The 23758-nt window shown below is 35.7% G+C and overlaps 1 protein-coding gene across 1 annotated transcript in view; it reads left to right on the top strand.

Moving 5' to 3' along the window:
• Nucleotides 1-998: 998 nt before the first annotated feature.
• Nucleotides 999-23758, top strand: part of LOC149538152 (Thioredoxin superfamily protein) — a 61560-nt gene continuing 38800 nt past the window's right edge. Inside the window, exon 1 of the mRNA XM_089799540.1 lies at nucleotides 999-1507. Coding sequence (XP_089655666.1) covers nucleotides 1178-1507 — 330 coding nt within the window. The 5' untranslated portion in view covers nucleotides 999-1177. The remainder of the gene's footprint in view (nucleotides 1508-23758) is intronic.

Raw genomic sequence — 23758 nt, 5'->3', positions numbered from 1 at the left:
AAAGACATAAAAGTTGAGGAATACACACGAGACAAATCAAACTTCATCTTTATCCTCCGAGATTTCGCTGTGAAAGGTCAATTCACATTGAACCATAACAATGCCATCAATCATGTTGTGACAGATGTAGATTGAACAATTGCTCACAACAAAAGGTAAATATGACTAGTCACAATTTAACATTTATTGAAAATATGAAAAGTAAGTTATTATGAGACATAATTACAGTATACTAACGTGCACAAAATGGAATTTGCAGGTATCATGGATAGTTGTAATGACATATCAAACTATAATTAATGGTAGTTACAAAAGATACCAGTCAATATAAAGTAAGGCGTGTAATCAAATAATGTATATGCATAAGTCTCATATCCGAGTACACTCTCGATGTCATATATGTATAATGAAATAATGCATATGCATTGATATGCTATGAGACATACTTTTGCTCTATCAAGTTGTATAACATGATTGAGTAGATGCTTTGCTAATGTAAATTATTGTTGAAATACAATGAAAAATTGCATCACATGCTTTATCCTATTGCATATCTAATTTATAAAACACTATCTAAATTACTACTTGTCATATGCAAAAACTATACTTAGACAAGAACTTTGACGCTTTGCATCCTTGTTTTATTTGATCTTGAAGAGTAAAATGTATAAATTTTGTAAAATCATTTATTGAATTTTGTGAAAAAAAGCTAAAAGTTTGAAACTATTGCTGTAACAAAAATAACCAATCAAATCTCAAATAAATAATTTCTTTTTAATCATTAAAAATGCACCACCATATATTAGAACTTTATAGATGGAAAAGTAGTTGAAAAATAAACTGATACTAATTGAACAGCTAAAAATAAATAGTAATAATAATTCAAGATTCAAAGTCCAAGGTGAAAGATGTTTTCCCCCAACACAAACTGTTTTACCTCACACAAACTGTTTAATCTTGTAGACGCTATTAAAATCTTTCCTTCATTTAGTCAGCCCATCCACATAAACACGAATTGCTTTTCGCTGGCCCATTTGTCTCATCGATCACCACAGTCGGATTCATAGTAAGATTCTAGTAAGTCTACGCAAGAAAGTCTCCTTACCAACCAAAAAACCTTCCATATCTGTGGAGGATGTTGTACAAGCAGCGTTGAAGAGGAGCAGGGGGAGCAACAATGAAAGGAGTATTCTTATCTCGGCCATCGACCACAATTCAGGCCCCTTCCGCCCTGTTGCAAAAGCCTCTTGGCGTTGTGGGTACTTTTCCATCCTGTAGGCCTCTTGGCACCAATTCCAGATTCATTGACCGAACAATTTTTACATCCTATGTAAAATCTAAGTCTTTTGGGCATGTGGGTGTTGCATATCAACACACCAGAAAGAGCACGGTAGTTCCCAAAGCATCTGCGACAGCCTCCAAAGAAGCGGACATTCTTGGCCCCATCACCATCTTCACTGCTAGCGGGCAACCTGTAGACCTCAAAGACCTCTGGGACCAAGAAAATGTAAGTCGCTTCATTAATTATATGTTTTTGCGAATAGGTATTGACTAGTACAATTATGGCGAGTCTAGTTTTCATGAAGCTTTTAACTGTTAAATGTGCCCAACAATTACGTTCAGTGGTATTGTGGGGCAAACATTAGAGGCATTAAAAAGCTCAATATCAGAGTAAAATCAGGTACTACTGCCGATACCGCGATGATACCTAGCAAGTAACTACTCTGAGAAATGAGCCAGAATTGAATTTCAATTTTGTCAAATTCTGCTCTTACATATCAATTGTGAGAAAGTAGGCTTCACTGCTCAGATATGCATGTTTAACATGTCCATGTGGAAATGAATTTTGATAGAATAGATATGCACAATCGACGGTTCCTAACTCTTACCCTTGGATGTGGCTTGTAAGCCGAAATATATTCTTAGATTATTGGCAGAGATAAATCTGATCTTTGTTAAATTTTTTTAAAAAAAATGTTATGGTGGAACATTAATTGAGCCTAGCCCTAGTTTATATGTGATTGCAAACCAGGTCTCAGAACCCGAGTTTTCTCAGTAGCCTTTTGAATTGCATGTTATAATTTTCCATTTAGTCAGATAACAGCGAGTGGCAGGTCCGTCCAACCATTATTTACTTTATATGTTATTGCAGCACTGCTACACACAGGGTCTTTTTTGACATTCTTGACATGTGTTGCATTTTTGACATGTGTTGAAACTTCGAGGTGCAACGTAATGCCTTTATGAATACCAGTGCCAACTACCTTCAAGTTGGTTTCTGTGGAAAATATTATACACATCAGTAACCAACAACATCCGAATAGCATAGAGAAGAAAGTAGTCAGTTAAGCATTTGTTAATAGTGAATTTTATCCAGCTTGACACTGGTTCTGATATAATATGTAGGTAGCCAAAATGAAAAACTGTCAAACGTCATAATGCAAATTGCTTTTTGCATTTGAAATATACTTTGCCCAAGTTAAAGGAAACGAGATTTTGGTATTCGATTTCTTTGTTATACAATCAGTTAAGTTTTGTGCTTGTCATCACAGATAAACAGGCTTTGCTCATATTAAGTCAGGCGGAAGCCTACTCGGTATGGATTTATGATTGAAGGGCAAAAGTGTCTATATTTGCATTGAATGTCACTTGATGATCATTTTAGGGCCTTATCCCATCCAGAAGGTTGTTGGGTTGAAGCTTAGGTGTGTTTTTGGAAGGATTTATGTACACATTTGGCAATCATTTACACCTATGCGATACTGTGTAGCAGCATTACATTTATACTGCATGGAAATGAGTGAAAATAATAACCTTGGTTCAAAATGGGAAAAACTCAGTTAGAACCCTATAAATTAAAAGGTGAAATAATATTTGTAAGAGTAGAAAATCCTGATTAAGTTATTTCATGTCAAATATACTGCATGCAGATTAGATCTAATATAGTATATAAGAAATAAATCCAATTATAAAAAAATAGTGCTTTTAAAGTATATTTTACAGCCCTTCGTTGGAGGTGACTTAGTTTGTGGGCATTCTTGTAAAAGCTATGACCCAAGTTTGAATCTCTTGCGTGCAACCCATGTGATTGTCCTGAAATGTCTACTTTCATTTGAGAGGGTTTTTGCAAAATGAAAAAGACAGTCCTTAAATAGTAAACGCAATCATCATGGAGCACAACCTTTAGGGGCAGCCTCATGTTATTTGCTTAAACCTTCATAAGATTATAAATGTGAATACAAATCCTCATTAGTTTTTAAATTTTAAAACGATAAATTCTAGAACAACTCTATTCAAAGTAAAACCTGAAAAGAAAGTTTTAAATTGCCCCATTTTTTATCTGCAAATTGAAAATTTGGGTCAAGCTGAAGAATATTAGGGTTTTGGTTGCCATTTTTGGTCTGTGCATTACTTTTATTCATTAACTTTAATTTTGTGATGTAAAGAGATACGATTAAGTCAAGAGAGTGTTTGGGATGGAATGCGACATCTTCAAGCCACTGAAACAAAGTTGCAAACCTCAAATTCACACGGAAAGCCAAAATTTGGCGAATTTGCTGGTTCCAACAAGTGGCAAACCCAGATTGCCAAGGGCTCAAGAAATGCCATGGCAAAAACCATGCACTTTAGCAAATGCATTGAAAAACGATGAACTTTTTCCTTAGTAAAATGGTAAACTTGTCTTTTTATGGCTAGTGAGTGGAATATGAAGAATTTCATCCATAGTTTTATAACGTTTCTTGATAGGGGGATGATTTTTAAGGACAGGGACCAAGGGCCTAAATTCAAAGATTGCAAGGGGATGGCAGTGGAGCAATGATGTGGGGGTGGTGCTGATAGACAACTTGAGATAATCAAGGAAAGATCTGCAATATAATATCTTTGCAAGTACCATATGAAAGGAAAACTAGCTTTCACAAAGTTAAAAGTTGCAATCAGCATGTAATGGCATGTGCAATATGGAAAGCAACTTGGTGACGTCCCTAGTATAGTGGCAAAGGTGGTGGTGTTGTGTGTGGGGGGGGTGTGGTCTCAAAAACACCCCTGTACAAGGGATGCATCCCCTTGGAACAATGGTATAAGCATTTCAAATTCTTTTGGTGGTCAATTTTCATTCTTGGGTGTTTCAGAGGTTACTAGGAGTCACAGGCTTCATAATTAGTTAGTGAATGCTTTTTGCAGAGAGAAGAATTGGCAAACCTCATTTAAATTTCCTAATTCATATTACTAGATTGCATTACACAAGAGCAGGTCGTTGGAGTTCCTGAGGCTGTATGCAAGTGTTAGGAGCTGTTGTAGACCTTTTTTGAGTGCTATATATGCCCTTTGTGACAGCGTACATTGTAGGTCTTGTAAGTGACCAAAAAAATATTGAAACAAGGATTTTTGATCATTCTTTGTATAGTTTTCTCCTTGTTTTAGTGTACCTCCAGCAGTAACCCTCTGTTTTAGTAATGTTATGCCTCTTTACATCTTATTTTACTCCATTATGCTCTTTATTTCATGTTGCAAGTCTGGTTGAACTATTGAACATTATGTGATTACCATTGTTAGTGGTATAGTCTTTGTTTTAAAGGTTGTTTTCAGGATTTCTGCAAGAGGTATGCGAAGAATATCCTCCTGGTATCTGAAATTGAATTGTATAAAACAGGTAAGAATATAATGAGTTGGAAGACTTTATTAGTTGTTTGTTTGTTCTTTAGTAAAAACTTTATACCATCTACTAGAGAAAACAGTTTTGCCCTTTAACAAGAATTACAAAACAGGAATACGCCCGACAAGAAGGACAAAATGTACTACCAGTTGAATCAGTTATCATTGATTGATAACTATCCTCTGAATTAAGAGGTACAGCTCCCTCATAAAAGATATTCAATAATGTGATATTTGGTTGTCTTTAACCTGAAGACACAAAAGGATTTCTAACACCCGCCCATCAATATGAGGTGAATGCAATTACCAGATCTATGAATAAAGAAGGAAGACAAATAAATAACCCTATGACTGCTTATTCAGCTTCCCACATTGCATTACAGAAGATTTAAGAGGGGTTACAGATATCATTATACAAAAATGTGAGTGCATCAACCATAAGATTACATACATCACAAATCTGGTCTAATAAATATGACTGTGTCTAAAACAAGAAATAAAAGACCATAAGATCTTTTAAACCAGAAATACGAGTGTACAGACCATAGGACCAAACACACACATATCCTCTTTATTTCAGAAACATAATAGAATAACAATATTATTATTCCATGCCTCCATTACGACCAGACTGCAAAACTAATCTGTGTCCCCATATTACAAAATAGAAATCCCTTCTCCCTGAAGCGGCTGTAGAACTTGCAGATCCGAAAAGAAGAACCCCGTTACAACAAAGCCTCCTCTTTTTAAAGATTTCAACCCAGTCGTTGCTAACTGCCCTAACTTCCTTTTATTTAAAACTATTTCCCAATAGTTTCTTCCAGTACAATTTTTTCACAATTGCCTCAGGTTACAAGAATAATTAATTCTTTAAAAGAATTAATTATTTTAAATTCTTCCTTCACTTTATCGTACCCCCCATTAATTAACCAAATTTACAACTCTTCTTATTATAATAACAATTAATCTTTATAAAATTAATTATGTGAGAGATTTGTTTGGATTAATTTAATATTTAATTATTTTGCATTTGATTATTTTAATATTTAATTTTCTTTCAAAAATTAAATATTATATAATGCAAAATAATTTATTAATAATCTCTAAGTGTTTACCTTTTATATTCTCTCACATAATTGAATGGGAGGGAAAAATTTAGGGTTTTGAAACCTTAGGTAACATTGGCTCTCTTTGGGGGCTGCATTTTGTGTCGGGATGCGGAGAACTCTAGAATCTCTGCCTGGTGCTGTCCAGTGCTGTCCATTGGGTGTAGAGTCATCATTCCACTGTCATTCTGACTAAAATTATGCATTCTCTTGAAAGACAAAGTGACAACCTTTGTTCTATCTGCTTCCAATATCTGCCTATTGGGCCATGGAGTCATCCTCTAATGCATTCTCATTTTATTACTGCAGTTGAAAGAAAAAGCGCCAATTTTCATTCTGTATCTTTGACACATATCTCGAGCAATTAGATAAATTTTGGTGATAAAACATGAAGATGATGGAATTTCCAAGTGCTTGTATCTTGTCCATGTCTTTGACCTCCACAAACAATCTCTCATATTTTCATTCACAGGCATCTCTCAGACACCATTCTCTCTAGTTCCTCATTTAGGGAATGAATCTGCAAACTGTACTGTTGGATAATAATGAATTTGAGATTCTTTCCACTTAGAACATTTGAAGACTAGATGCATACTATTTCACAACAATTTGCATTTCCAGACAAATGTCTAGACAGGGAACATTAGTTTCCAGAGCATATCTTGCTGTCGTTGGATACCATCCACCTTTGTAGTCTCTTGATATCACTTGCAATCTTCAATTTCATGTGATTGAGTAGATCTACCAAATGTCCATCTGCGAATGACCGCAACTATAGAAGATGGTTCTTTATGCATGCTCCCTATCCATATATCATCAATAGCGAATTCTGGTGAGCTTTTATAATTGAGAACTACCTCTCAATATCACAAACATCTCCATTTCACATTCACTGGCCGGTCAAATTGAAGAACACAAAGAGGATATATTTGAAATATGCATCACATCTCAACCCTAATTTGCTATTCCATGTCCACAATCTCAATTTGGCATGAAACATTCTTCTTTGCACAGAAATTTAGAGCTTTCATCATTGGACTGATTTGCTCCACCGCATAAAACTATGGTTGCAGCCAAGCTGGATGTGCACCCGCTAAATACATTAAAATCTCATTTCTCGATCACTTTTCTGTGCAAAGTTCACAGGTTCCAAGCACCTTAGATGTAGGAACAAGAATCACATCTGGCGAAAGTTGAGACATTGTCAATTGAAGAGTTCATGGACAATGACCTCAGTGCACTTATGGACTATATGTTTGGTTCCACTCAATTTCCTCTTATTTTCCAGCCATTACATCTCAACCCTAATTAGGGTCAACACATCTTATTGTGACACTTCATGATTAATTAGTGGTGTTAAGGAAGGCTGACCTTTGAAAACTTAATCATGGTTTACACTTAATTAACTGAATTCTCCATAGCTAACATGACCCGACAAACGAAACTCCAGAAGACATACATGTAGAAGTCATTAAATTGACTTTGGTTGACTATAAGTACTCACACCCACAGTGAGGACATTTGGAAAGAGGAGCAGGATCACTAGTCGAATTAGGATGTGGGGAAGCATTTTTTTGCCCACTTTGAATATGTTGACCAGTCTTACAAAAGAGAGAAAAGTCCCCATAGTTGTTCCTCACCAGATTGTACTCATCAAACCCATCAGAAAGCAATAGCTTTGCACAATCAAATCTGCTGACGTGCACCATTTCATGAAGTATATTTGTATAGATGAACCACAATATCCATAGTTGGAGATCTTCCTCTTGTGAGCAGCTCGAACCATCACTGTTTTGCGGAAATCTGTTAGCATATAGAGGCCGCAATCATTCTCACTATCTGGGTGACCACCCACTTGGCATAAACACTTAACCATGTACTTCAAGAGAAAGACGCTCCATGAAAATGTTACTTGTGCCTATAGAAAAGACATCACAACTTTCCAAATCGCACCATCTTCTATGATCTGGAGCAAGGACGAAGATAACTTTAATACGCAAAGAAAGGAAGAAGGTAACTTCAATACGCGTGTCCCATGTTTGCGTATTCAATCTTTGCACTAGTATGCATAACATGTTACCACCTAAGGTAAATAAATGCATCTATCTTCATTGGAACTACACTCCACATGTTTCTTTGGCTTTAATTTAATCTCCCAAATATGTCGCTGATGCTATATTAATGTTGTACACATTCATATAAACTTGCTTTGTTTTGCTCCATCATTATTATGAGTTACCAAAACTTTTTATTGTGCCAAAAAATAAAATTGGAATGGAATATTTCAATTGTAGAGAAATTTAAAACCAACACTTCCATCTCAGGGAACTCCATTTTGGTCCCACCAATTGATTCTCATCACAAATTTCATGTCCAAGCACTGTGGGCACAACATTATTCACAAAAGCTCAGACCACTAGGTGTGTTTCAAAATGTACTGCTTGCATATTATGGATGACCAGTTACAATGCAGAACAAAATTTGAATCACTCATAATTACAATGCTGCTCACAATATTTCCTTCCTCATCCGCCACTTGTATTTGAATTAAAATCTAAATATCACAATCTGAACTTGAACTTGAATTTGAAGCTCAAACTATGCATCTAAACTTTTCAATCTTCGAACTAAGCTTTGAAACTGCATGCTGAGATTTGAAAATTGAGCTTTGAATTTGAAGTTGGGTAGTATAATTGGGTGGGTATGGAGTGTGCCAATCAAATCATAAGGGCCTTTATTTTTTTGAAAATTTTCAGAGTATGGATTGTCTCAAGGAAGGGAAGGGAAACACCAAAAACACCTACACTACCGACAAGCAAAACTAAAGAGCAAACTACACCTAGCCACAACAAAAACTTTATGTACAAAGAATAGGGCAAGTAGCCCATACTCAGAAGAATGTACCTGGCTGCTCATGGAAAACCATTAACTGGTTGAGAGAAGTATGTGCCGGTGTGAAACAATGGTTGGTGTGGAAGTGAGTCCATTCCTGAAAATTGGAGTACAACCATTGAAAAGGAAAACTTGGCAGCCACAAGGATTTCGAACAACAGACTAAAACCAAGGAGCCAACAAACATTATAGCCCATCAGTCGTGGTACATTAATGCTCCATTGTGGAGGCTGGTTCTTATCAACACTCTTGATGTCTTCCATGAGATAATCAGAAAATGAAATGGGGCTTTTATGGAGAAAGTTTTCCTTGGAATTGCTGGAATGATCACCCACATAGCTCCTAGTAAGTCTGCATCTTCCACTTCCAAAGATTCATATTCCAAGAACCTATCTACAAAATCTGTCTCAAAACAAAATGATTCCAGTGTAGGACCAAAATCCATTAGCCCGTCTTCACAATCAAACCTGAACACTTGTAATTCAAGTTTTGTGAATGGAATTGGTCTGGGGGTTGTTGTTTGACTTTCAGTCACCCATTTTTTTGGCATTTTTGGAGTCATATGGTCATGTCAAGTCAGTCTGGTCAGTCTGGTGTTTAGGTCTAAGTCTTCCCTAGGATAGGGAGTCTTTGTCGAGTTCCCCTTTCCTTGCCTTCATGATTAGCCGGGTGGGTTGCTATTAGAGTTTCATTATTTCGGGTAGGTTGTAGATCCTAACCCGACAGAGACTTGTGTTTCAATGGATGTTTCTTTTTAGGCAATGGTATTCAGATGTTACAAGGAATCAAAAAAGAGTTCTTATTTGGTAATGCAATGATAAAAGCTGATGTAGGTCGCCAATCATCAATAATCAATCAGTGTCTTCATCCATGGTGACTGTTCGAGTTTTCAGATTTGAAAAGTCTTTTTCTTTGTATTTTGTCTCTTTGTATTCAAAGAAGAGGAAAGGTCATTGGCTCCTACGAGCCTGGTATTGTAAAGATCTATAAATTCTGTAAAGAATTCAGTATAGAGGGTCGACAAACTAGATAATATAGTAGAAGTAGTTCCATTTACAGAGGCTGGGTTTTCTTGTTTGTTGTTCCATTTAGTTCATATTTGCGTTTTGGATAGAAAGAACTGTTGTGCATGAAACTGTAATTGCATATTGAATTCCATTTCACGTCTGTGGTTGCAGTAAATTAATTTTATTTACTCATCATGTATAACTCTTCTCCTATTCATTCTGTTAGTTAGATTCATTTGGACAGAAAGTACAATTGTATATGAAACTGTGATTTCTGCTTGGATTCCATTTCATGATTAGAGGTTGTAGCATAAGCAATTCCATTTGCTGTTCATGTATAATTCTGCTCCTGTTCTCATTAGTAGAATATGCATTCTTAGAATAGATAGGTTTAGTTAGAAGATAGTCTTTCTGATGATCTATAATCAGCATTCTATTGAGCGTTGTAGATTATCTTCACTTTATCCTTGCCTGAATTGTTTGTGTCTACAAGCAATTTGGTTAAAACCATAAGAGATAATCTGATGATCAGTAGGAAAAACATATTCATTGAAGATTAAACACAATCAGGGAGCTGTACCTGTCAATTCAGAGGGCAGTGATAGAAGACTTACATTGACCCAATTGTTGGTAACATCCTTTTGTTCTCTCACCTTGGGTGCTAAAAGAGTCAGAGATTGCAAATCTAACGGGAGGACAAACTGTTAACCAATAGTTTTTGGTGACTCTGCTGGGGAGAGCACAGTTATATAACTGGCTTCTTACAATTTATTGCTCCAAGAGCAATTGGCGACTCTGTTCAAAAGAACCAAATCTTTACATTGGCGACTCCGTGTTTGAAAAGAACCCTATCAATTATCAGAGTTTGAAGAATTCAAAAGGTCTTCTATCATTTATCCAGCTGTGCTTATACAACAGACTTTGGTGACTAAAGAAGGAAGAACACATTAATTTTTCAAGCTACATTATTCATTGAATATCTTTCTCAATATCTTTGAATGCCTTGGGCTGAAAAGACTCTTCATTCATTTCAATGTGATCAAACAAAAACAATTCATAATTAGCTTCAATCTTTTCTTGTGTATGTTGATCTTTCATACCTTCCTGAATAACATCATTTGATGAAATATCAATAGCAGTCCCAAATATAAAAGAATCAAATTCTGCTTTTGAAACATCCTCTAATAAAGTTTTCATTTGATCTTTCACCCTCCAGGCTTTGTTCAATAGGAGGTATGTTAAAGCCAATTATTGAGTCAGTTGATTGTAAGGCATATTCATCATCATAATCAACTTGTAGATGGTAGGCTCTAGCTAAACTACAGGGAGTACTTTCAATCACAGGAGGAATTAGAAAATCTTCATCATTAAAGACTGTCAGACTTTGATAAATAGGAGGTTTTGTTTAACTGCTTTGAGAATGAGCCTTTTCTATTTAGACTTTTCCTCAGGATAATTCTGTTGTTCACAAATATAACTCCCTGCCTATGCAATTTCCTTACACTTCATTCCACTTAGAAACATGTCATCATCTAAACTAATAGCCTCCCTTTGTGCATCTTGTAACGTTTTCACTTTTAAATAAAGAAGCAAGAATTTAATTTCTGTTTGCATGGCAGCAATGAAAACACACAACTGTTTATTTTTAGTTGGTTGGCTATTTTGGGGAATTTTACCAACACACCTATTGAACCTATCTACAAAATCCCTCATAGATTCAATCCCTTTCTTTTGAATTTGAAAGAAATTTAACAATAACTTGGAAACATCAACTGCAGGTTTAAATCTTTGAAGAAACTTTACCTTAAGATCACTCCAGCACGTGATACAACCATTATGCAAATTCTGAAACCAATCAGCAACACTCCCAATGAGACTTCCAACAAATAATCTAACAAAGACGTTCTCTTCTTGCACACCAAGAATACCACAAGCGACTGTAGTTGCTTTAATGTGGTCATCAGGGTCCTGATTTGCATCACCAGAAAACTTCGGGAGATATTCTATTGAAATTTTAGGTAAGGCTGAGTATTGGGACAAAGCAAATGGCCCAATTTGAGCCCCCCATGATTGGGCTGCAACCAAAGCCATAACACCAAAATTCTTTCACCAAAATGAATTAGAGTCGCCAACCTCCATCCTCGGGGAGGTAACCTTCAGATTTCCAAGAAAAGAAAAGAATTGGAACTTGCTTTCTTTCCCCAGCAGAGTCGCCAAAAACTGTTAGTAAACAGTTTTGCTCTTCAACAAGAATTACAAAACAAGACTTAATATGCCCGACAAGGACAAAATGTACTACCAGTTGGATTAGTTATCATTGATTGATAACTATCCTCTGAATTAAGAGGTACAACTGCCTCATAAAAGATATTCAATGAATGTGATATTTGGTTGTGTCTTTAACCTGAAGACACAAAAGGATTTCTAACACCCACCCATCAATATGAGGTGAATGTAATTACCAGATCTATGAATAAAGAAGGAAGACAATTAAATAACCCTATGATTGCTTATTCAGCTTCCCACATTACATTACAGAAGAGTTAAGAGGTGTTACAGATATCATTATACAAAAATGTGAGTGCATCAACCATAAGATTACATACATCACAAATCTGGTGTAATAAATATGACTGTGTCTAAAACAGGAAATAAAAGACCATAAGATCTTTTAAACTAGAAATACGAGTGTACTAACCATAGGATCAAACACACGCATATCCTCTTTATTTCAGAAACATAATAGAATAACAATATTATTATTCCATCCCTCCATTACAACCAGACTGCAAAACAAATCTCTCTTCCCTTATTACAAAATAGAAATCCCTTCTCCCTGAAGCGGTTGTAGAACTTGTAGATCCAAAAAGAAGAACCCCATTACAATAAAGCCTCCTCTTTTTAAAGATTCAACCTAGTCGTTGCTAACTGCCCTAACATCCTTTTATTTAAAACTATTCCCCAATAGTTTCTTCCCATACAATTTTTTCACAATTGCCTCAGGTTACAAGAATAATTAATTCTTTAAAAGAATTAATTATTTTAAATTCTTCCTTCACTTCATCTTACCCCCCATTAAGTAACCAAATTTACAACTCTTATTATAATAATAATTAATCTTTATAAAATTAATTATGTGAGAGATTTGTTTGGATTAATTTAATATTTAATTATTTTGCATTTGATTATGTTAATATTTAATTTTCTTTAAAAAATTAAATATTATATAATGCAAAATAATTTATTAGTAATCTCTAAGAGCTTACCTTTTATATTTTCTCACATAATTGAATGGGAGGGAAAAATTTAGGGTTTAAAAACCTTAGGAAACATAGGGCATGTTAAAACAAAAATGTGATTAAAGATAGTTAGCTGTGGGTATTGGGTAGTTAGGTGGTGAGGGGATGTGTTTGTTGGTTTCTCTAACCAATCCAACATTGTTTAAGAACATTGGAACATGAATGATGGACTTGTTTTTAATCCTGGTAATCAATAAAAGAATTCTCTTTTCCCTTGCAAATATTTGGTATACTTATCATTGGTAATAATTTCTTATGGTGATTCATGTTGTAGAATACTGTATTCTAACCATTCTGCAATTTGTTGCCATTGCCCAAGTTCAAACTTGGAGGTCATATAATAAATGGGATGGAGTAATGGGCAGACCATTCCTACCACAAGTACAAGTCATAAACAATAACAGGGAAGAGGAAGAATAAACAAGGGAAGATCAAGTGACACGAGACCTGGTGGTAGCTTGGAAGTTTCTGTCAACCAGTTTGTGCAAAGGGAAGCTTGAGAGAGTGGTTCTAGAGAGCACAGTATGGGACGAAATTTTGGTTCCATTGATAGTGTACAAACTTCTTGGGTAGATACCTTGGTTGCTGGCAAGACACTTGGTACAGGTGGAGGAAGACAAAGCCGAAGCACAAAGAGAACGAAGAAGGCAACAAATACTTCAATAGTTTGTAGAAAGAAGTATGTGACAACTTCAAGAGAGGGAGAATTTGAGAAGGACAACCAAATAGTAAAATAATTAATGCCCCTAATTCCAAATAAGGACATGAGACAAGTACGAGAAGAAGAAATTGAAAGGAAAATTGCCCTATGGCGAATTCTACGTTCTAGGGAACAAGAAGAAAGGCGTTGCCATCTTAGAGGGGCTATTAATCAAACTCAAGTAACAAACCAAACGCAAGAAAATTTGATGAAAACACTAAGGGGAATAGCCAATTTGGCAATTTTGGCAAAATAGGGAAGGAGTGAGGGGTGGACGGACCCTGAAACCCCAACATTTGGAGAGCACCGCCTTATCCAAGAACAAAACTCTAGTCACACAGAGGAAGAACTACAAGTAGAAGAAGTAGTGGGCACTTTAGAAGCAATCTCGACAAGAGGGAACATTGTCCCCTTAGGAGGAAACATTGTCCCAGCAGGAGGGAACATTGGCTTGGTGGGAGAAAGCAACCAAGGGAAGAGTGGGAGAACCAGGACGGTCATGGACAAGCAAAAACTTCCTAGATTCACAGGAGAAGGATCAAAGGATCTAGCACGACATTGTAAAACATGCATAACCATATGACAGGTCCATGGAGAGAACTATGCAGACAAGTGGTTAAAGGCATTTTCGGTCACCCTAAGGGGCATCACTATTGATTGGTACACAGATTTAGAGGTCAGGAAGAAAACAACATGGAAGGATCTTTGTAAATCCTTTGAGGAAGAATTTAGAATTTTACGGGATGATGACGAGATAGAAACATAAATATACAATACAAGACAAGGGAAGAATGAATCCGTAAGAGCCTATAGTAGGAGGATGAAAAAATTGATTGGGAAACTAGACAATAAACCAGTAGACAAGTGGAAGAAAAGATAGTTCATTGAGGGGCTAACTTTGTCCCCATGTAGGAAAATGAAAATGGTACCCCCACCATCCTTCTCGGATGGCTGCACTCGTGCTATGGACATTGAAAGCGAAAGAAAATATCGAAAGGGAGGAGGCATGGAAGTGGAAGTGAGAGTTTGGAAGAGAGCGAGGATGAGTCTAAAACAATACAAGTGTTGAGAAAAGATATGATGAGGATGATGAAAGAAATGACAAGCAAGGAGGAGAAAAAAGAAGGGAAAGAATTATGGTGCACTGACTGTGAAAAAGGACACATGAAAAATAGTTGCCCTAGAAAAGATTTTTGTGACATATGTCAGGTATTGGGGCATTTGATCAAGGATTGCCCTTATAATTTGAAAGGACGGATGCACAGGTATTCTTTACGCAAGGGGAACAATCCATGCCACCCTCCACTCCCCCGTGGAACACCAATATGGACAGATCACCTAGAGGGTACTGGAATAACAAGAGGAGAAGTAATAACAATAGCAATAACAATACACCCAGAAGCCAAATCTAGTTTGATTCAAGGGGATGTCCCATGCTACAATGCAGGTAGTGCAATGAATGAGGACATTTTGCTCGAGATTGCTAGAGTGGAGAACAAAATAGAGGAATGCTTTGTAAATGGTGTGGACCTGGTAATCACAAGGATGCTAACTGCCATAGACAAAAAGCTGTAATCATGTTGGAAATTGCAGAACCAGGGATGGAATGCGAGCCACGAAATTCACATATCCTCATGCAAGCACAAAGAAAGATAAGTTTGAGTAAGCCAGGAGAGATATCGAAAATAACATGGTGAGGGAAGGAAAAGCAAGTACCTCTAAAATCCCTTTCACTAGATTTGTACCTAAAACAGACATGATGCATGCTAGTGAAAATTGCCGATCTATTAGAAACATCACCTTAGTTGAGGGTGACAATAGAAAAAAATCAAAGAGGATGTCTTAAGGAGAGAAAACCCATGGAGGAGGGAAGGAGGAAGCAAAGGCAGGGAAAGAGATTAATGCCTTATTCACCATAGGGGTGGGTAGGACAATTGCTATGGTGAAAATGGAGATAATGGGATGTAAGTTGAAAAATACCATTTTGGATAGAGGCTCGGGTATTAATGTCTTCCTTGAAGGAACTTGGAAGGCCCTTAGGAAACCAACTCTTTGGTCACTCGCATTCTAGTTGGTAGGAGCAAATCAACACATAATCAAGCCTATGGGACTCTGATGGGACAAAAAGTAGTTATTGACACACAAGTTCTTTCTAGATTTCGTAGATATTACCTTAGAGAAGAAGGGATATGATGCATTATTAGGGATAGGATGGCTGGTAACAGCGAAGGCGAATAACAATTGGAAAACGAATACTCTTTCCATTAAAGTGAACAGACAAAAGTATGTAATTGACCTCTGAAACCAAATGGTGAGCCAGAGGTGACCTTAGACTCAAAAGGGGAAGGAGAACGGGATAAGAGTGAAGGAGTAGAGTCGGATGAAGAATGCATATTACGACTGGAAAATTGTCCAGAAGATGAAACAGATTCTCTCAATGGCATGTTCCATTGGCAAATGGAGGAATATGAAGCATTTCAACCAAAATACAATATGCTACAGATTCCATAGACAAGATCCTGAGAAGAATACCTAGGATGCTACAAGGAGTACACGGAGGGTACAACTAAACTTGATGACGCCTTGATTCACAATCTTGAGAAGGATAAAGAAATAAAAGCGGATGAGAAAAAACATGAGTACTTAAGAAAAATATAAGAAGAATTAAAAGGATAAAGAGAAAATAAAAGTAAAAAATAAAGAAAAAGCAATGAGGTGGCAAGAAAGCTATAAAGTTGGCTAGCAGGAAAGAAACATGGTTGAAAATGAGGCGACCATAAGCACAGGGAACCACCAGTGTACGAGCTTAGGAGTGATTGAAGCAACTACTGGAGGATTCGTATGATCCAAAGAAAGAGAGGAAGTATACCATACAATGTACACAGACTAAGGAAGAAGATAGGAGAATTGTACGGTGTATGTGAAGGAAGTAGTCCAAGAGTGTCGTACGTCGTACAAACAACCAATAGGAGGACAACAATTTCGTATGCAGACCATGTACGGGCAACAAGAAGGGTATGTGCAAGAGAAGGGAGAGCTTGCGTACGACTAGTAAATCATCATACGATGTACGGCGAGGAGGCATAAAGGAAGTCAGTACGGAGGGGGCTTCTGTACGGAGGAAACCGATGTAGAGACTGTACATCAGGAGGCCGTATGGTGACTACTGAAGGTTGGAAACTAGGAGGAGAGGGCTGTACACTTGGAGAAAGTCATGTTAGATAACTGAGGGTTGGGGGTGAATCAGTTATAACCAGTTATCCTACAAGCCTTAAAATACTTTAAAGTTTCAAATCATTAGCTCGGTAATCAAATCTACCATCATAATATAAATTGATATAAACTTTGCATAAAATTTTGAACTTAAATACTGAATATTAGAGTAAACTTCCAACTTATACCAAGTTGCAGCAATGAACAATAAACTTGCAACACAATAAGCATGCACACAATTTTGACAAAGTATTTATCATGGAAAGCTTGTTAAGGGAAAAACCACTTGGGAACTGACAACTCAAAAAATTCACTCTTCTGAAGTGAGCTCTGTTAGGAGCCAACCTTGTTAAAGGTTATATGCACATTATTAATGTGATCTTGTTAGAGAGTTTTCACCAAAGATCATCTAGACCTTATCACTCCTTGAAACATCTAAGGAGTGGTCTGCTGGAAAGGGCTTACAAAACATTCAACAAAATGTCACCATATAGGATTCCAATAAGATAGTTAGGTCCACTAGGTTAAGAGATTTTCTGCTACAATGATTAGAGAGTAATAGTGCAATGATCTGTTAGGTTTTAGCACTACCTTGTTTGTTTAGATCATTGTGTCGCTTAATCTCTTTCTTCTTTCTTCCTTATGATCCCTTTTGGCTAATTCACACACTTCACACATCAACTTAGCACTTCTCTTTCTTGATCTTCACAATGCAGTTTTGTTCAGTTAACCTTTTGACTATGACTTCCTTTTCAACTTGATCAGCAACAATGAACATTATGGTCATCCCTTAAATAGAAAACTTTTGCTACTCCTCTAGAATCTTCCAGGTTTTACCGCTTAATCACAATCATCAGATCTTCATCAAGTTTAGATTCATTGAATCTAGACACTCGGGAAATATTCTTCCATCTTGAACTTTGTGCTCCATTTCAAATTGTTAATCTCCTTTATCAGATCTTCTTTGAATTTTCCAGCCGTTGATCTCATAACTAACTTTGTCCTTATCTTCTAACAATCTTTATTTTCTTCAAATGTCAACCTCCAATTAAATCTTTTCTAAACAGTTCTTCCTTTTCATGCTTGGTTAACATCACATCTTGCTTAGTCAACACTAGAATCACTTAACACTGTAATTGCTCGGTTGACACTACACGTCTTCACTTCATTAGGTTTTTGGTGACAACTGTAGTAGCTCGGTTAATATTGTGGTTCTTCATTCATTGACCAAATTGTCTTGCTTATACATGATCTCATTACTTAATTAAATCATGTAAAACAATTAAACCAAAAATTATATTGTTAGAGTCGTAACTCATTCAAGTGCCCATTGAATACCATACACGTATCAACTCTTACATCATCATTATACTTTCTTCATATCCTCTTCATCAATCCAATGATATGACACTATTGAATTAGCATAATGTCTAACCAATTAAGGTTTGACATTAATGACAACATAACAACTGATATGGCTCTTTCACATACATTAACAACATTATCGGTTGGGGATAACAATCTCTCCCTTTGGTGTTGATGGCAACGCATAATAAATTACATTACATAACATTACATTATGAAACAATAAGCATCAAACACTAACACATCTTCAGCATTCTGACTTCATTCAGGTTCTCTACAACTTCATGATCTCTGCATCAAGTTCTTCTACTCGGCAACATCATATGATCCCCCTTAGGATAGACTTCTTTTCTTAGCAGCATCAACTTCATATCATCAACTTGTAGAACTCCCTCTTTGACTATGCTCGTACATCTGGTTCATGTTTTGCTTCTCTCTTACATTCGCCTTTACACATTCTCTTCTAACTTACTCATATCCCTTGTTTTGTTTCAGATTGTTCTTAGTCTTCTCACCCTTGACTATACAACACTTCATTGTTTCATAATCATACTTCCAATCACTTCTTGTAACTTGCTCATCTCCCCCTTTGACAACAATGCCAAAAGGTAACTATAAGCTTCAATGAGAAACTTATAAAACCTTGTAGTTATACCTTGTACCTTGCATGTACTAATTACATCTGCTTCATTATGATCACGTTCACAACTTCAGGAAACAATCCCTAAAAAGTGAATTCTTGCATCATATCCACAAAGATATTTACATAATCCATGAATTGATGCAACATGCATCCTTTCTCAATGAATCTTGGATAGGGGAAGGACCCCTAACTTACCTCTCAGATACTCAAAAGAATCTTTAGGCAATGACGTTGTGAATATATTTGCAATTTTTCTCCTTAGACTTGAGATACTCCAATCTTACTTGTTTGTCTTGAACTTGCTCCCTCAAGTAGTGATACTTGATAGATACGTGCTTGGTTTTTGCATGCATCATAGGATTCGTTGATATTTTAATAACTCTTGTGTTGTCACAATAGATAGAAACAAGTTTGGTGACGTCCTCTTACATACCTTCCAACAATTGCTTGATCCATACAATATTTGAACAATTAATAGCAACAACAATGTACTCAGCTTCAACAGTAGATTGTGATATACAACTTCGTTTCTTGTTCAACCATGTAATCAACCTTTCTCCTAAAAAGAAAGCTCCACCACTAGTGCTCTTTTTTCATCAACATTTCCTTCCTAATTAACATTACTATAATCTCTACACTCAAAACTATAGTCCATAGTCTTATGTACCTTTCAAATATCTGAATATCCTTTTAACTGCAGTCATATTTGTCTCCTTAGGATTAGATGAAAATCCTGCAACTATACCAACTGCATGTGCAATATCAAGTTTGTTGTGCATTACATATTGCAAATTCCCAATCATTGATCTGTAGTGTCTCATTCACTTCAGCAGGATTGTCTTCTTTAGAATTTGTGTTCAGTGACCGTAGGGGTGTCAAATGACCTTCACTCATCCATACCAAATGTCTTCAATATCTCCTTTATGTACTTAGATTGAGTCACATATATACCACCATTTGTTTGATAAACTTGTAAACCAATGAAAAACTTAATCTCACCAAACATAGACATCTCAAATTCTTTGCTCATCTGATCAACAAATGGTTTGCACAATAAATCATTATCACCAAATAATATATCATTAATAGATATTTCAGCAATCGGGACATTATTTGCAGCTTCACTTTTCAAGTACAAGTTACTATTATCACTTGTTCTAACAAATCCTATTGTGATCAAGTATGAATGCAATTTTTCATACCATTGCAACGACTTAGGTGCTCAAGTGCGGTAATAGGTGTATCATCTTGAACATATACAATTTTGTTGTAATCCTTTGGTTCCTTCTTGCTCTTCTCATCATTCTTATCTGCAAACTCATCAATCCTAACATTTGCACTTTCAATCATTGTGTCAGTCACTTTATTCAAACATTTGTAAGCCTTGCTCCTAGTAGAGTAACTTAGGAATATACCTTCATCACCTTTTGAATCAAACTTTTCATTCCTTGCATCTTTATGAATATAACACCTAGTTCCAAATATTTTGAAATAACTTGGATTTGGTGTATGACCATACCAAAGTTCATATGGTGTCTTGTTTGTTCCTTTCTTCAACTGAACTTGGTTGGGGGTGTAAACAACAATGCTTACAACTTCTCTCCAGAACATTTGTGCAACTCCTTTTTCAACTAGCACAATCAACAATAGATTTGTTTCTTCTCTTTGCAATCCCCTTTTGCTGTGGTTTCCTCAATGTAGACAACTATCTCTTAGTTCCATGCTCAATGCAATAGTTAGTAAATTCATTGAACATAAACTCGCCACCTCTATTAGATCTCAAACTTTTTAGTTGTTTACCAGTTTTTTTTCCAACTCTAGCTTTATACCACTTGAACATTTGAAAAACATCATATTTTAACTTCTGAAACATAACCATCATCATTCTAGAATAATCATCAACAAATAGAATGAAATATCTATCTCCATAATAGCTATCAACTTTCATTGAACTACACAAATCAGTCTGTACCAACTCCAGAATTTCCTTAGATAAATGTGTTTTGAAAATCTAGACTTAGTCATCATACTGAGTTGACATTGTTTGTACATGGCATTATCAGTTTTATGCAGATTCGGTAAGCCTCTTACTTTCTTCTTTCTACTCACTTTGACCAAATTCTCAAAATTTACATGACACAATCTCTTATGCCACAACCATACATCTTCAATTCTAGCAAATAGACATGTACTAATAGTAGGATCTAGGTAAAAGAGATTACCTCTTGTTTGATCTCCAGTACCATTTAAGTTTCCATCATCATCATAGATCTTTACCGTCCTGTTCTGAAATTCTAATTTGTGACCTGTATTATTTAGTTGTGCAACACTCAACAAGTTAAATTTCAGTGCTTGAATCTAATAACCATCATCACATATGATTTAATCAATTAGCATCAATGAACCTCTACCTTTCACAGGACACGGAACATCATTTCCAAGTTTAATAGTTCCACCATCAAATTCTTCTAGCTTATCAAACTTACTAATATCACCAGACATGTGATGTGAACATCCACTATCAATAATCCATGTATCATTTTTTCTAACATGAGAATTAAGGGCCTTTTTTTTCATTCATACCTTTCCTCATCTGAGTCTTCTTTAACAACAATATATTCTACTTCCTCACCTTCATTCTCATCATGAAAATTTGACTCGGTGTGCTCCTCCTTAGTAATGTAGCACAACTTCTTTCCTTTGTCTTTGTGGTCTTTATTCTTTTGGTTTTCGTTGTCCTTATCTTTCTTATCACTCATGTTCTTGTTAGGACATCTAGTAGCAAAATGACCAACTTCATTGCATTTAAAACACAATAGAGGCAATTTACCTTAGAATCTTTTTTACCTCTCGGTACCGTCCTTGCCAATAGTGCTTCAATCTCATCCATCTCTTTATCATCTGAATCCAAATCATTCTCATCCTTGCTACTCTTCTCTTTCTTTGCACTTCCAATCGATAGTGATGTCTTAAAAGCATTCTCAATCTTAGGCACACTATTATTAGAATTACTTAACTCAAATGAAGTCAATCTATCGACCAAGGCATCAAGTGTAAGATCATTACCAGTCATAGCTCAAAATTCCTAAATAGTAGATACTCTTATACCATAAATAAGCAGTAAGGTTCTTAGTACATTACTTACAACGTCTTCATTACTGATGACTCCTCCTGCAACTTGGATGACACTTAAAACTTCTTTGATTCGGTTACTATATTGAACAATGTTTTCTCTTTCTTTCATCCTCATGCCATCATACTTGTAGTTGTAACATCTAGTTTTCCTGAGTCTTAATTAACAACTAACACATTAAAGAAATACAGTTATTACTTCATTTTCATAGGAAGATAGTTATATCAGTTATGTTCATGTGAATGAGATTAACAGTTACAATTACTTAAACGGAAACTTATAACTAACATCTGAAAACACTATCAATAAATTTACTATGGAAATTAAAATCTACATACCATGGAATTTGCACTGAGAAATCATTGTAGGGATGCTTCTGCATTCATCCAAACTAGTCCACAAATATCACTTAGGATGAATTGACAATTACTATCAAATACCATTATATCAAAATCAAATGATGACTACATTAAATACCACTTATATCAAAATCAAATGATGACTACATTAAATACCACTTATATCAATTAGGGCATCGATTACAAATGGATCATTTAGGGCATCACAAACCATTGCATCAGTTAGGGCATCAGATACCACTGTATCATTTAGGGCATCAAATACCATTGTATCAATTAGGCATCAATTATCATTGGATCATTCAGGGTATCAAATACCACTTATCATTTCTTTTCTTCCCATTACTAACTATGGCAATAATATAAGATTAGAAGATATGCTCATAATCATTATTCATATAAATGAAACACTGAAATATCAATTCTATAGATATATTCCTTATTCAGTGGAAAGGTCAACCAATCTAATGATTATCTATTACATTAACGAGAAATATTGCTTACATCAAAGGAGATAACTAAATTCAACGATATAAATTAATCCATCATAATATCATAAAAGTAGAAATACCTGTTTCCGACAAATGTTTGAATGCATAACTTATCTTTATTTGGTGCACGTTCGACATTTTGAGGAGAGGGGAAACATTGTTAGGGGCTTAACCACCTAATCTCAGACCATAACTTATCCCCACACAATCTCTAACGAGAATGGCCCTCCCTATCCAGAATAGACATGGAACACCTTGTCATCCGCTGAGCAGACTCGATAGCAGGAGAATACAATAAACATGATCATGCATGAGCTATTAAATGATATTATTCCAAATTTAATATATCATATCTAACTTTTATTTCTATGTCATTTGCAGATTTCATGTCACCTCTTCACCTTTTCCATGGCTATGCAGCCAGTGAATCCTAGGTGCTCGGATCTCAGAGCAATTGGCTCTGTCTATTGATTCTTAACTAATTCATGAAATATTATATATTTATTCCAGCTTATCACAATCTGTGATTTTAAAAAGATATTCTTAAAGATTGCAGAAATTATTGTTTAATTCTTATCTCCATTGACATAATGATTTATGGATTCATATTATCGCTACTTAGCTCTCAGTTGCCATGAACTAATCTAAATTAAGAGAATCAAATCTGTAATATCAAACAAGATATCAAGATATTATTATGGTAAATACTGTAGCTTATTGCTATGAAATTCGATGTTATTGCATCATTTGTTCAAGAAAAACAGATTGGAAACATTGGATTTGGGTGTTCCACATAACCTAGATAATTTGGAGATGATGTCTTGCTCAACGCTCAGCTACTTGCCACACCTTTATTTGCAAAATAACTAACACAACTCCAACATAAAAGTACTCCAC

The sequence above is a fragment of the Cupressus sempervirens genome, chromosome 9 (assembly GCF_028749045.1).
Source record: "Cupressus sempervirens isolate cs-2001-9-10 chromosome 9, ASM2874904v1, whole genome shotgun sequence".
Lineage (NCBI taxonomy): Eukaryota > Viridiplantae > Streptophyta > Pinopsida > Cupressales > Cupressaceae > Cupressus > Cupressus sempervirens.
The sequence above is the reverse complement of the archived record's forward strand: the minus strand, read 5'-3'. Positions and strand labels throughout refer to the sequence as shown.